Source organism: Mastigoproctus giganteus, chromosome 10 (assembly GCF_048544385.1).
Source record: "Mastigoproctus giganteus isolate SK-2022 chromosome 10, ASM4854438v1, whole genome shotgun sequence".
Taxonomy (NCBI): Eukaryota; Metazoa; Arthropoda; class Arachnida; order Uropygi; family Thelyphonidae; genus Mastigoproctus; species Mastigoproctus giganteus.
In genome coordinates, this window is record NC_143584.1 from 214,102,061 (window position 1) to 214,114,693 (window position 12,633).

At 38.4% G+C, this 12,633-nt stretch overlaps 1 protein-coding gene across 1 annotated transcript in view; it reads left to right on the top strand.

Moving 5' to 3' along the window:
* Window positions 1-12,633, top strand: part of LOC150079882 (glycogen [starch] synthase-like) — a 143,026-nt gene that overhangs the window by 72,612 nt on the left and 57,781 nt on the right. The window contains exon 8 of the mRNA XM_090383602.1: window positions 8,215-8,335. Coding sequence (XP_090239728.1) covers window positions 8,215-8,335 — 121 coding nt within the window. The remainder of the gene's footprint in view (window positions 1-8,214; window positions 8,336-12,633) is intronic.

A 12,633-nucleotide genomic window follows, 5' to 3' on the forward strand; every position in this document is an offset into this window, starting at 1 on the left:
CTTCTCCCCCTCAACCACCCCTTTATCCATAGCAGCAATTTGCCTCCAATGTCACACTGCTCCAATTTGTGTAGCAGTCTTCCATGTGCAACAGTATCAAAAGCCTTTCTAAGATCCAAGTATATAATATCAAAGTTATTCCCTGCATCCAGTTCTTTTGTGACTGCATCATAGTATCCAATCAAGTTGGTCAGGCAAGACTTCCCCTTAACAAAACCATGCTGTGTCTGAGCTATAACTGAAGTCTTGTCTAAATGATCCTGCAGTGCTTCTTTAACCAGTGCCTCCATTAATTTTCCTGGAACAGAAGTTAAGCTCACAGGTCTATAATTACTTGTGTCAGCCTTTGATCCTCCTTTGTGAATTGGGGTCACATTTGCACATTTCCAGTCTATGGGTACCTCCCCTGAGTCCAAGGAAGCTCTCATAATTATGGCTAAGGGTTTGCTTACTTCCTTTGCTGCCTCCTTTAATATAACTGGATAGATCCCATCCACCCCGGGTGCCTTTCTTGTGTTTATCTTCAACAGTTTCTAATCCACTTTATTCCCAGTTATTTCAAGGTTCTGTAGCTTACTGCTAGAGTTGAATACACCTCTGGCATTCCCCTTGCTGAATAACTCCTCATGTGTGAATGTCGATGCAAAATATTCATTTAGTTTGTTAGCCACCTGAGCAGGATCATCAACAGTTGACCCATCAATATCAAGTGGACCAATCTGATTCATCCCCTTCCTTCTAGAGTTTACATAAGTAAAGAACTCTTTGCTGTTTTTCTTTGCATCCCTTGCCAAGGATTTCTCGTAATCTGCCTTCGCCTGCCTAACCTCCTTTGTAACTTGGTTGCATATCAACTTGTATCTATCATAGGCTTCTGTGCCATGTGTTAATTTGTGAGTATCCCATGCATTTTTCTTCTCTGCCATATGCCTCATTAGTTCATCTGACATCCATTTTGGCCTAAACCTTGAACAATATTTCTTAGTTGGTATGTAAAGCCTAGTAGCTTCCAAGATAAGTTCTTTGAATGCTTCCCATTTTGAATTTGCTGTTGGTAACATCATCAGTTGATCCCACTGTATAGAATTTAAATACTGTCTCAGTCCATCGTAGTCGCCTTTACGGAAGCAATAACCCTTCCCTTTACCCCTAATGGTAGTTACCTCTTTCAGTAAATCCCACTTCAGCACACTGTGATCACTGCCACCTAGTGGTTCATTTATCTGCAGATTCTTAATGCATGAAGAATCACTGCTGATAATCAAATCAAGAGTATTACTCCCTCTAGTTGCCTCCCGAACATGCTGATGTAGAAAACAATCATCCAATAAATCCACAAAAGCCCTGCTAGTGTGTGAGTAACCAGCCCCCAAATTCCAGTCAATATCTGGGAAATTAAAATCTCCCATTATAAGACTCTCTGATTTACTGGCCCACTCTATTTCCCTGTACAGTTCCTTATTATACTCATCAGAGTCATTAGGCCTATAGCACACTCCTACTCTCAATTTTGATCTCCCAATGCTTATGTCACACCAAACTGACTCAACACTGCACTGTCCAGCGATGTCGACTGGCTTCACTTCCTTGGTTTTTATGTGTTTCTTAACTAATAGCATAACCCCTCCCCCCTTCCTATCCTGTCTATCCTTTCTGTAGACGTTGTACTCCCCAAATTGCAGTTCTGCATCCCTTATATCTATGTGACACACGTCTCTGATATCCCAACAATATCTGCCTTTGATGTTTTAAGCAATACCTGAAATTCATCAAATTTATTTACTAAACGCCTAGCATTGGTGTACACGCAAGTATACCTGCACCTGTTTCTATTCTTAGCTACCCTAACACAACCCATGTGTTTACTTGTACCGCAATGGCTCCCAGCAGTCTCTGAAATACCATGCATCTTGTTTTTCAGGCTTCTGCTCATTCTAATAGAAGTAGTGCAAGAATCTCTTTCACCTCTGCCAGTAGCTACTGTTAATCTATTAGTCCTTGTATCCCCCCCAAGCTAGCAGTTTTCCGACCCACCTAACACTGCCTCGATAGCATCAGCAAATATTCTTGCACCCTTTCTATTTAAGTGTATCCCATCCCTGTAGAAGCAGTCTCTCCTGTTAACAAGTACAGACCAGGCTGAAAAAAATTCTACCCCTTGAGCCTTGCACAATCTTTCCAGGGCCGAATTGATCGACAAGGCTCTCATCATATACTCCCTCCTATCGTGTCTGGGCAGAATTGCAGACACTTTCAAATTCAACCCTAATTCTCGGCTTTTGTTCAACAGTGACCTGTACTTGTTAAGTAATTCTGCCGGTCTCCTACTCTTAATATTATTAGTGCCAATGTGTACAACTATATCACCTTTTGTGCCCTTAAAAGATGATATTCGCTCTACAACATCATCAACCTTTGCCCCTGGCAGACATACCCTGGTCCTGTTCCACCTATCTTTTTTACAAAGCATGTTCCCCGTTTCCCTGACAATAGAGTCACCAACAACTACTAGTTCCTTCGGGACCAGCGCATTCTGCCTTGGGGGCTGTCTCTGTGTCACGCGATGCCCAAGTGCAAGCTCTGGCGTTGATGTGGGCAGCTGAGAGCTTGATGGGCCCCCCAATTTAGTTTCTTCGAGGGCATCCACCCTGTCCTTCAAGCTCTCATATAGGCCCATAAGAACGCCGAGTTGTTGCCTGATATCGATACACTCCTTGCATCGCGCACACACAAAGACATCCCCCTTGGCAGTATCATGTCCCGTACCCGATTGCTCTGCAAACATCAAGCAAACAGTGCATTTTATAAGGCTGTGAGTCAGAGGACAACTGCCCCCCTCAGTTCTGCTCTGAGCCACAGCGCTTCCATTAGCTTGAGCCTTTTGCTTTGCTGCTCTGGTCTGAGTCATGATTCTATTAATTTATTAATTAATTATGTTATGTTATTAATTATGTTAAATATAATTAATTATATTACGTTTGTAATCTAAGTCGTTATATGTATTTATTTAAACGTACAATTCAACTGCTAACGAAGTTCAACTAACGCTATCTAGTACGGCATACAACTATCGTATCACAATGGCGGGAAAATTACGAACGGTACCGGGGTTGAAACACGTGGAAACCTTTACCGATACTTTTATGCAATTACAAGGCCGAGTAAAGAATAAATACACCAAGTTAATCAGAAAATCACAAAATAATGTTATACTACTAAATGTAAATCAAAAGTTTTAGAAAAACAATAATTTCAAATCAATAAATAAGAAAAATCCACTTAGCGGCTTGGAACACGACCGTCTCTAGTAGCCTCGTCATTGCTGAGATATTGCTGAGATGCTGCATATCCTAAAATGTGCATAAAATATATTTCTTTTTGGATACCTTGATTATATTTACATCATTACTATCTTGCATAGTTGTTGATTTTGCACCATAACTTGAAAGCCGACCGGGCTAGCCGAGTGGGTAAATGTACCTACCCGGCAACCCAAAGGTCGCGGGTTCGATTCCCGCCTCGGGCTTGGATCAAAGTACTGCAAAAACCTTGGGAGGTGCAATATGGCCACAGAAGCCGATGCGCCAACAACTACCAAATCAAAAAATAAAAAAATAAAAAAATAACTTGAAAAATTAATAGATGCCATTTTCTCATTACACCAAATTTTGGAGAAAAGAAGAGAATTTAACCTACCAACATTTCTGTTGTTTATATTGATTATGAAAAAGCATCATCAGCCATTTTCAATCCACTGCAGGATGAAGGCCTCTCCAGTTCCTTCTGTTTTGAGCACTGGCCATCCATTTACTACCCACAAACTCATGAATTTCATCAATTCATCTCAGCCTTTGTCTTCCAAGTTTTCTTCTAGCTCCTCTTGGGTACCATTCTGTTATTTTCTTAGTTCATCTGTGTCCTGCCCACGAACATTTTAGTTTTGATAAGAATGTCCTTTACTTGAGTTTGCTGCCTAATCCATGTGTTTCTCTTCTTATCTAACAGTCTGATTCCTAATATAATTCATTCCATTCTTTACTGGGTAGTTCTCAGTTTCTCTTCCATTCTTTTGGTGAGTGCCCAAGTTTCACTTCCATAAGTGAAACTTGGGGGGAGTATACATTGGTTCATTATTTTATGTTTCAGACAAACTGGGATATTACTCTTCAGTATGTGACTATATTTCCTGAATGCTGTCCATCCAAAATTTATTCTTCTCTTGACTTCCAGCCATTTATCATTATTACAACTAATAACTTGTCCCAGATAAGTATGACTCCACCTTTTCAATTACTGCTCCTTCAATCATTATTTCCCTTTCTGTGGTATACTTGTTCATCATTACTTTTGTTTTAGCCATATTCATCTTTAGTCCAAGATCCTTACTAACTGTGCATAACTGATTAAGATTTTCCTCTAATTCTTTGGGATCATGGCTTATGACCACAATGTCATCTGCAAATTGTAAATGGTTTAGGTACTCTCCATTCACATTGACTCCTTTCTGCGACCAGTCTAATCTTCTGAAAGCTTCCTCAAGGGCAGCAGTAAACAACTTCGGAGATATTGTCTCCTTGTCAAACTCCTTTCTCAATTTTAAATTTCCTACTGTCTTTGTCTAGTCTAATAAAGGAGGTAGCATTCTCATATATTTTCTTCAAAATCATAATATGTGGGGTATCTATGCCTTGTCTTTCCAGTGCCCGAAACATTGCCTTATGCTGTATGGTTCGGATCCCGCCTCGGGCTTAGATGAAAGTACTGCAAAAACCTTGTGAGGTGCATTATGGCCACAGAAGCAGATGCGCCAACAACTACCAAATTAAAAAAAAAAAAAAATGCTGTATGGAGTCAAATGCCTTTTCATAATCCACAAATGCCAGGCATAATGGTGTTTTATATTCATTTACTTTCTTCATTAGCTGTGATATTACTTGAAGGTGATCCATAGTTGAGAATGTTGTCCTAAAGCCAGCTTGCTCTTTTGGTTGGTTCTCATCAAGTATTCTTTCTAATCTGTTAGTAATGACCCTTGTGAACAACTTGTAGATTTGGCATAACAGGCTAATTGGTCTATAATTGGGGGAGACAAAGACCAATAGATTGACAGTAGCCACTGGCAGAGGTGAAAGAGATTCTTGCACTGCTTCTATTAGAATGAGCAGAAGCCTGAAAAACAAGATGCATGGTATTTCAGAGACTGCTGGGAGCCACTGCTGTACAAGTAAACACATGGGTTGTGTTAGGGTAGCTAAGAATAGAAACAGGTGCAGGTATACTTGCGTGTACACCAATGCTAGGAGTTTAGTAAATAAATTTGATGAATTTGAGGTATTGCTCAAAACATCAAAGGCAGATATTGTTGGGATATCAGAGACGTGTTGTCACACAGATATAAGGATGCAGAACTGCAATTTGGGGAGTACAACGTCTACAGAAAGGATACACAGGATAGGAAGGGGGGAGGGGTTATGCTATTAGTTAAGAAACACATAAAAACCAAGGAAGTGAAGCCAGTCGACATCGCTGGACAGTGCAGTGTGAAGTCAATTTGGTGTGACATAAACATTGGGAGATCAAAATTGAGAGTAGGAGTGTGCTATAGGCCTAATGACTCTGATGAGTATAATAAGGAACTGTACGGGGAAATAGAGTGGGCCAGTAAATCAGAGTGTCTTATAATGGGAGATTTTAATTTCCCAGATATTGACTGGAATTTGGGGTCTGGTTACTCACACACTAGCAGGGCTTTTGTGGATTTATTGGATGATTGTTTTCTACATCAGCATGTTCGGGAGGCAACTAGAGGGAGTAATACTCTTGATTGGATTATCAGCAGTGATTCTTCATGCATTAAGAATCTGCAGATAAATGAACCACTAGGTGGCAGTGATCACAGTGTGCTGAAGTGGGATTTACTCAAAGAGGTAACTACCATTAGGGGTAAAGGGAAGGGTTATTGCTTCCGTAAAGGCGACTACGATGGACTGAGACAGTATTTAAATTCTATACAGTGGGACCAACTGATGATGTTACCAACAGCAAATTCAAAATGGGAAGCATTCAAAGAACTTATCTTGGAAGCTACTAGGCTTTACATACCAACTAAGAAATATTGTTCAAGGTTTAGGCCAAAATGGATGTCAGATGAACTAATGAGGCATATGGCAGAGAATAAAAATGCATGGGATACATACAAATTAACACATGACACAGAAGCCTATGATAGATACAAGTTGATATGCAACCAAGTTACAAAGGAGGTTAGGCAGGCGAAGGCAGATTACGAGAAATCCTTGGCAAGGGATGCAAAGAAAAACAGCAAAGAGTTCTTTACTTATGTAAACTCTAGAAGGAAGGGGATGAATCAGATTGGTCCACTTGATATTGATGGGTCAAGTGTTGATGATCCTGCTCAGATAGCTAACAAACTAAATGAATATTTTGCATCGACATTCACACATGAGGAGTTATTCAGCGAGGGGAATGCCAGAGGTGTATTAAACTCTAGCAGTAAGCTACAGAATCTTGAAATAACTGGGAATAAAGTGTAGGAGAAACTGTTGAAGATAAACACAAGAAAGGCACCCGGGGTGGATGGGATCTATCCAGTTATATTAAAGGAGGCAGCAAAGGAAGTAAGCAAACCCTTAGCCATAATTATGAGAGCTTCCTTGGACTCAGGGGAGGTACCCATAGACTGGAAATGTGCAAATGTGACCCCAATTCACAAAGGAGGATCAAAGGCTGACACAAGTAATTATAGACCTGTGAGCTTAACATCTGTTCCAGGAAAATTAATGGAGGCACTGGTTAAGGAAGCACTGCAGGATCATTTAGACAAGACTTCAGTTATAGCTCAGACACAGCATGGTTTTGTTAAGGGGAAGTCTTGCCTGACCAACTTGATTGGATACTATGATGCAATCACAAAAGAACTGGATGCAGGGAATAACTTTGATATTATATACTTGGATCTTAGAAAGGCTTTTGATACTGTTGCACATGGAAGACTGCTACACAAATTGGAGCAGTGTGACATTGGAGGCAAATTGCTGCTATGGATAAAGGGGTGGTTGAGGGGGAGAAGACAGAGAGTGGTAATCAATGGACACTGCTCATCGTGGACTGATGTTATTAGTGGAGTCCCTCAGGGCTCAGTGTTGGGTCCATTATTGTTTTCTGTATTTATAAATGATATTGATGATGGTATATCGGGCTTAATGTCCAAGTTTGCAGACGATACAAAGGTTGGCAGGGTTGTCAAGGACACTACTGACACTATGCTGCTGCAACAGGATCTGGAAAGGTTGAGCAGATGGGCTGAGAGGTGGCAAATGAAGTTTAACATTGACAAATGTAAAGTACTACACATGGGAAACAGCAACCCCAGAGCAACGTATCAACTCTGTGGTACTACACTGACAGTGGTAGAGAATGAAAGGGACTTGGGGGTGGTTGTGCAGGCAGATATGAAGTTCTCTGAGTGCAGACGGGCTGCAAGAGTAGCTCATGGAGTATTGTCAATGATATACAGGAATTTTTCCAGCAGGGATAAGGAGGTGATTATTCCATTGTATAAGGCGATGGTCAGGCCACACCTAGAGTACTGTATACAGGTCTGGAGGCCTCATTTCAAGAAGGATGTAGAGCTGCTGGAACGAGTACAGAGAAGGGCAACAAGATTAGTGAATGGAACAAAGGGGTGCTCTTACGAAGAAAGGCTTAATTTTGCAAATTACAGTGTCTGGAGACTAGGCACCAGCGAGGTGATCTGATAGAGGTGTATAAAGCCTTGAATGGTTTAAGCATGCTCAATGCTGATGGGATTCTTCCTCTATCTCAGAAAAATCACCTGAGAGGGCATAAATTCAAATTGAGGAAAGACAGATGTAGGATAGACGTGCGGAAATTTGCCTTTAGCCAGCGGGTGGTTGGTTGGTGGAACAGACTTCCATCCCTTGTGGTGGAGGGTGATAGCCTAAATAAGTTTAAAGCTCAGCTGGACAGGTATTTTGAACGAACAGAGGGGTGAAGTGGAAGTGGGTTTTTTTTTTTTTTTTTTTTGGCTGATGCTGCATAAGCTTGCTTTCTTGCATCAAATGCTTCTACTAATGCTAATGCTAATGCTAACTTTCCTACCTAAAAATAAGGTTCTGTTTTTTTTTTTAAAAAGCTTATAATTTTTTGTTTCATCGTGTTTTTTACTCATAGGCATTACAACTTTAATATAGACAAGACTCTTTATATGTTCATAGCAGGACGTTATGAATTTACTAATAAAGGTGCAGATTTATTTATTGAATCTTTAGCTAGGCTGAATCATTATATGCAGGTAACTTTTATTTTCTGTGATGTTTCTGTTTGTTATATGAATGTGGAAATATTATGCTTTTCTCTAATTATGTTATTATTTAGAATATTAATTTTGTATTCTCACTACTCAGATTGTATCGGCAGTAAATGTGATAGTGCTACCGCAGTTAATAGAAAGTAGGCCGACCGGGCTGGCCGGCCTACTTTCCTACCTAAAAATAAGGTTCTGTTTTTTTTTTTAAAAAGCTTATAATTTTTTGTTTCATCGTGTTTTTTACTCATAGGCATTACAACTTTAATATAGACAAGACTCTTTATATGTTCATAGCAGGACGTTATGAATTTACTAATAAAGGTGCAGATTTATTTATTGAATCTTTAGCTAGGCTGAATCATTATATGCAGGTAACTTTTATTTTCTGTGATGTTTCTGTTTGTTATATGAATGTGGAAATATTATGCTTTTCTCTAATTATGTTATTATTTAGAATATTAATTTTGTATTCTCACTACTCAGATTGTATCGGCAGTAAATGTGATAGTGCTACCGCAGTTAATAGAAAGTAGGCCGACTGGGCTGGCCGGGTGGGTAAAGTACGTGCTTGGCAACCCAAAGGTCGCGGGTTCGAATCCCGCCTCGGGCTTGGATCAAAGTACTGCAAAAACCATGGGAGGTGCATTATGGCCACAGAAGCCATTGCGCCAACAACTAACTAAAAAAAAAAAAAAAAAAGGAAAGTAGAATTTGGACTGATATATTGCTAATGGGAAATATTACTATGTGAAAATATTTCCACATAATGTTTTCAAGTTAACTGTTAAGTAGCATTTGCTCAAATTAACATAAAATTAGAGTAAAATTAAAATGTAAATTTGATTCATTTTATTACAAAACATTTATCTTGCTTAGTATGATGAATGTTTTGAAAGCAAGAAATCATGATTACAATTTTCTTCCATATAGAGCATGATATGCTCTGCACTTCAAAACTTTATAATAGAGGAATGCAGCAACATGATAACGTTAAAGCATTATATATATATCATAGGTAATGAAGTAATGATTAAATACATATGGTGGCAAAGCAATAGCATTATACAGCACTAGTGAAGTAAACAGTAAGGCTAAGAAACCATAAAGGAAAATCAATGTTGAGATTAAATCATAATGGAAACATTTAATGAAATATCTTTTTGGCCATCATTTCAGATGTAAAACCATGAAAGCATGAATCCATGATAAAAAGCTAAATGAAATGAACTAAAAACAGTATTCACTTGCTGACAGTATAACAGATGCCACTTTCCTAAAGGTTGTTATGTTGTTGTTGTTATTTGGTTTTTAGGAGCATTAGCAACTAAGGCCATATTGCTCCGGGATATGCGGTGGTCATTCCCTGACCTTTCCTCATCCTCCGTATTTGGTGGTGACGGGCTCGAACCCTGGTCTAATCAAGAAGCATGTGCTACACACTACAGCTCCTTCTCACCTGGCTACAGAGGCGCCTACTTTCCTAAAGGCGAAGTGCTTATGTAAAGATAGCAAAATCTTTATCTTACTATATATTTTGAGAGAGAGAAATAGTGCATAAAGTGTCATAAAGTATTATAGTCTACTGTTTCAGAAAATAGTCTTCAAAATACATTGATTGTCCATCAAAATACTCTTTTATATTACTGCAAACTATAAGATGTGATAGATCAGAAACAGGAGTAAAAGTAAAATCTGCAATTAGTAAGAGGAATTCAGAATAAGAAAGCATTAACATGCAAAAATAGGAGAGTACACTTATGAACTTTCAGACCTAATTTTTTTAATGAAGGATGGTTGGAAAGTACTGAAAGTAAAGATTGCCTTAAAGAGATTACTGGCATTTCATAAAACTTTTCAATTAGAAAAGTAACAGAAATATTTTTAAACATATCTTAATTCCAAATTCCAAAACACCTATCCTGTACATTATTGGAGTGTAGTAAGGACTGTTATGGCTTTGTGGTGACATCGTCCCTCCCTCATAACCAATAAAGGAATGGCATTTTCACTCCCTCATACCTAGTAATGGGTAATACTGTTTAATTTTCTTTTTTGTAATCAACTACAATGAGTATAAAGGATTTTAAGTGTGGAGGATAAATTAAAGTCATACAAAATTGAGAATGGAAATAAAAAATTTAATGTTAGCTATAAGTTTTGTTTGATCAGCTGAGTGGTGTATACAATTTCAAAAAGCAGGGAGACAGGTTGAACACATACTTGGGATAATTTAGAATATGATGCCAGTTAAGATACAAACAACAGATCACCAGTTTTTTCATTAGAAAAATTGCCATTAGTTGTAGTTTTCTTTTTTCAACTAAATTTAATTTTTTTGTCAGAATTTGCATTTACTGCATGTATCTGTAAATTAAAAAAAATTAACAAGTCTGTTCAGATTTGTCTATTCACAAACTTGTATTTATTTAATGAGGAAGGTTTATTTTCTTTAGTGACCTATAGGATGTTTCTGTTGCTTCTGTTGCTCTGTTGTTATGCTATTCCTATTCTGCGATGTCTGCATTAATTTAAGATAGAGAGTGACCATCAAGAAAGCTGAATTAATATATTTTTTTATATATTATATTCTTGATATAATATTAAATTAAATGTCAAAATTAAATCTAAAACAAACAGTACTAATAATTCTATTAGAAATTACTTGATTTGTTGAAATTCAAAAGTTTAGTTGAATTTTTAAATTTTACCATAGGAATTCCCATTCTATTTCTTTTTCAGCTGGAGAGTTTGGATAATTTTAATAGAGTGAAAGGCATTCCCTTGTTTAAATGTGGAGATATACTTTTCATAAAAAATCCAAGCCCATTGCAGTTAATTTCTGCAGTGTGGTCTAGAAAGTGATCATCTAAGGGGTTGGTGATTTAAAAACAAGTAATAATTTATTGATGATATAAATGAAAACATATTAAAGCTTATTGTCTAAATTTGCAAATTATACAAAGGTTGGCAAGATTAATGACAGGAATCAAGATATGATATTACTGCAACAAGACCTAAACAAATTAGACAAATGGGTTGAGAAGTGGCAATTAGAGTTTACCATTGACAAATGCAAGATTGATAAATGGGGTGGATGAAATCTATCCAGTTATATTAAAGGAGGCAGCAAAGGAAGTACCCTTAGCCATAATAATGAGAGCTTTCTTGGACTCAAGGGAGGTCCCATGGACTGGAAATGTTCAAATTTGACCCCAATCCACAAAAGAGGATCAAAAGGAGACACAGGTAATTACAGACCTGTTAGTTTAACTTCTGTTCCAGGGAAATTAATGAAGGCACTAGTTAAAGAAGCATTGCAGGATCAACTAGACAAGACTTCAGTTATAGCTCGGACGCAGCATGGATTTCTTAAGGGGAAGTCTTGTCTGACCAATTTTATTGGATACTATGATGTAGTCACAAAGGAACTGAATGCAAAGAATAATTTTGATATCATATATTTGGATCTTAGAAAGGCTTTTGATACTTTTGCACATGGAAGACTGCTGCACAAATTGGAGCAGTGTGGCATTGGAGGCAAATTGCTGCTATGGATAAAGGGATGGTTGAGTGGGAGAAGACAGAGAGGTAATCAATGGACACTGCTCTTCGTGGACTAATGTTATTAGTGGAATCCCCCAGGGTTCAGTGTTGGGTCCATTGTTGTTTTCTGTATTCATTAATGATATTGATGATGGTATATCAGGCTTAATGTCCAAGTTTGCAGATGATACGAAGGTCAGCAGGGTTGTTAATGACAGTACGCTGCTGCAACAGGATCTAGAAAAGTTGAGTAGATGGGCTGAGAGGTGGCAGCTGAAGTTTAACATTGACAAATGTAAATTACTGCATATGGGAAGCAGTAACCCCAGAGTAACGTATCAACTGTGTTGTACTACACTGACAGAGGTAGAGAGTGAAAAGGACCTGGGGGTAATTCTGTAGTCAGATATAAAGTTTTCTGAGCAGTGCAGACAGTCTGCAAGAGTAGCCCATGGTGTCTTGTCAATGATATACAGGAATTTTTCTAGCAGGGATAAGGAGGTGATTATCCCCTTGTATAAGGCAATGGTCAGGCCACACCTTGAGTACTGTATAAGGTAATGGTCAGGCCACACCTTGAGTACTGTATACAGGTCTGGAGGCCTCATTTTAAGAAGGATGTAGAGCTGTCGGAATGAGTACAGAGAAGGGCAACAAGATTAGTGAATGGAACAAAGGGTTGCTCTTACGAAGAAACTTAAGTTTTGTAAATTACAGTGTCTGGAGACTAGGCACCTGCG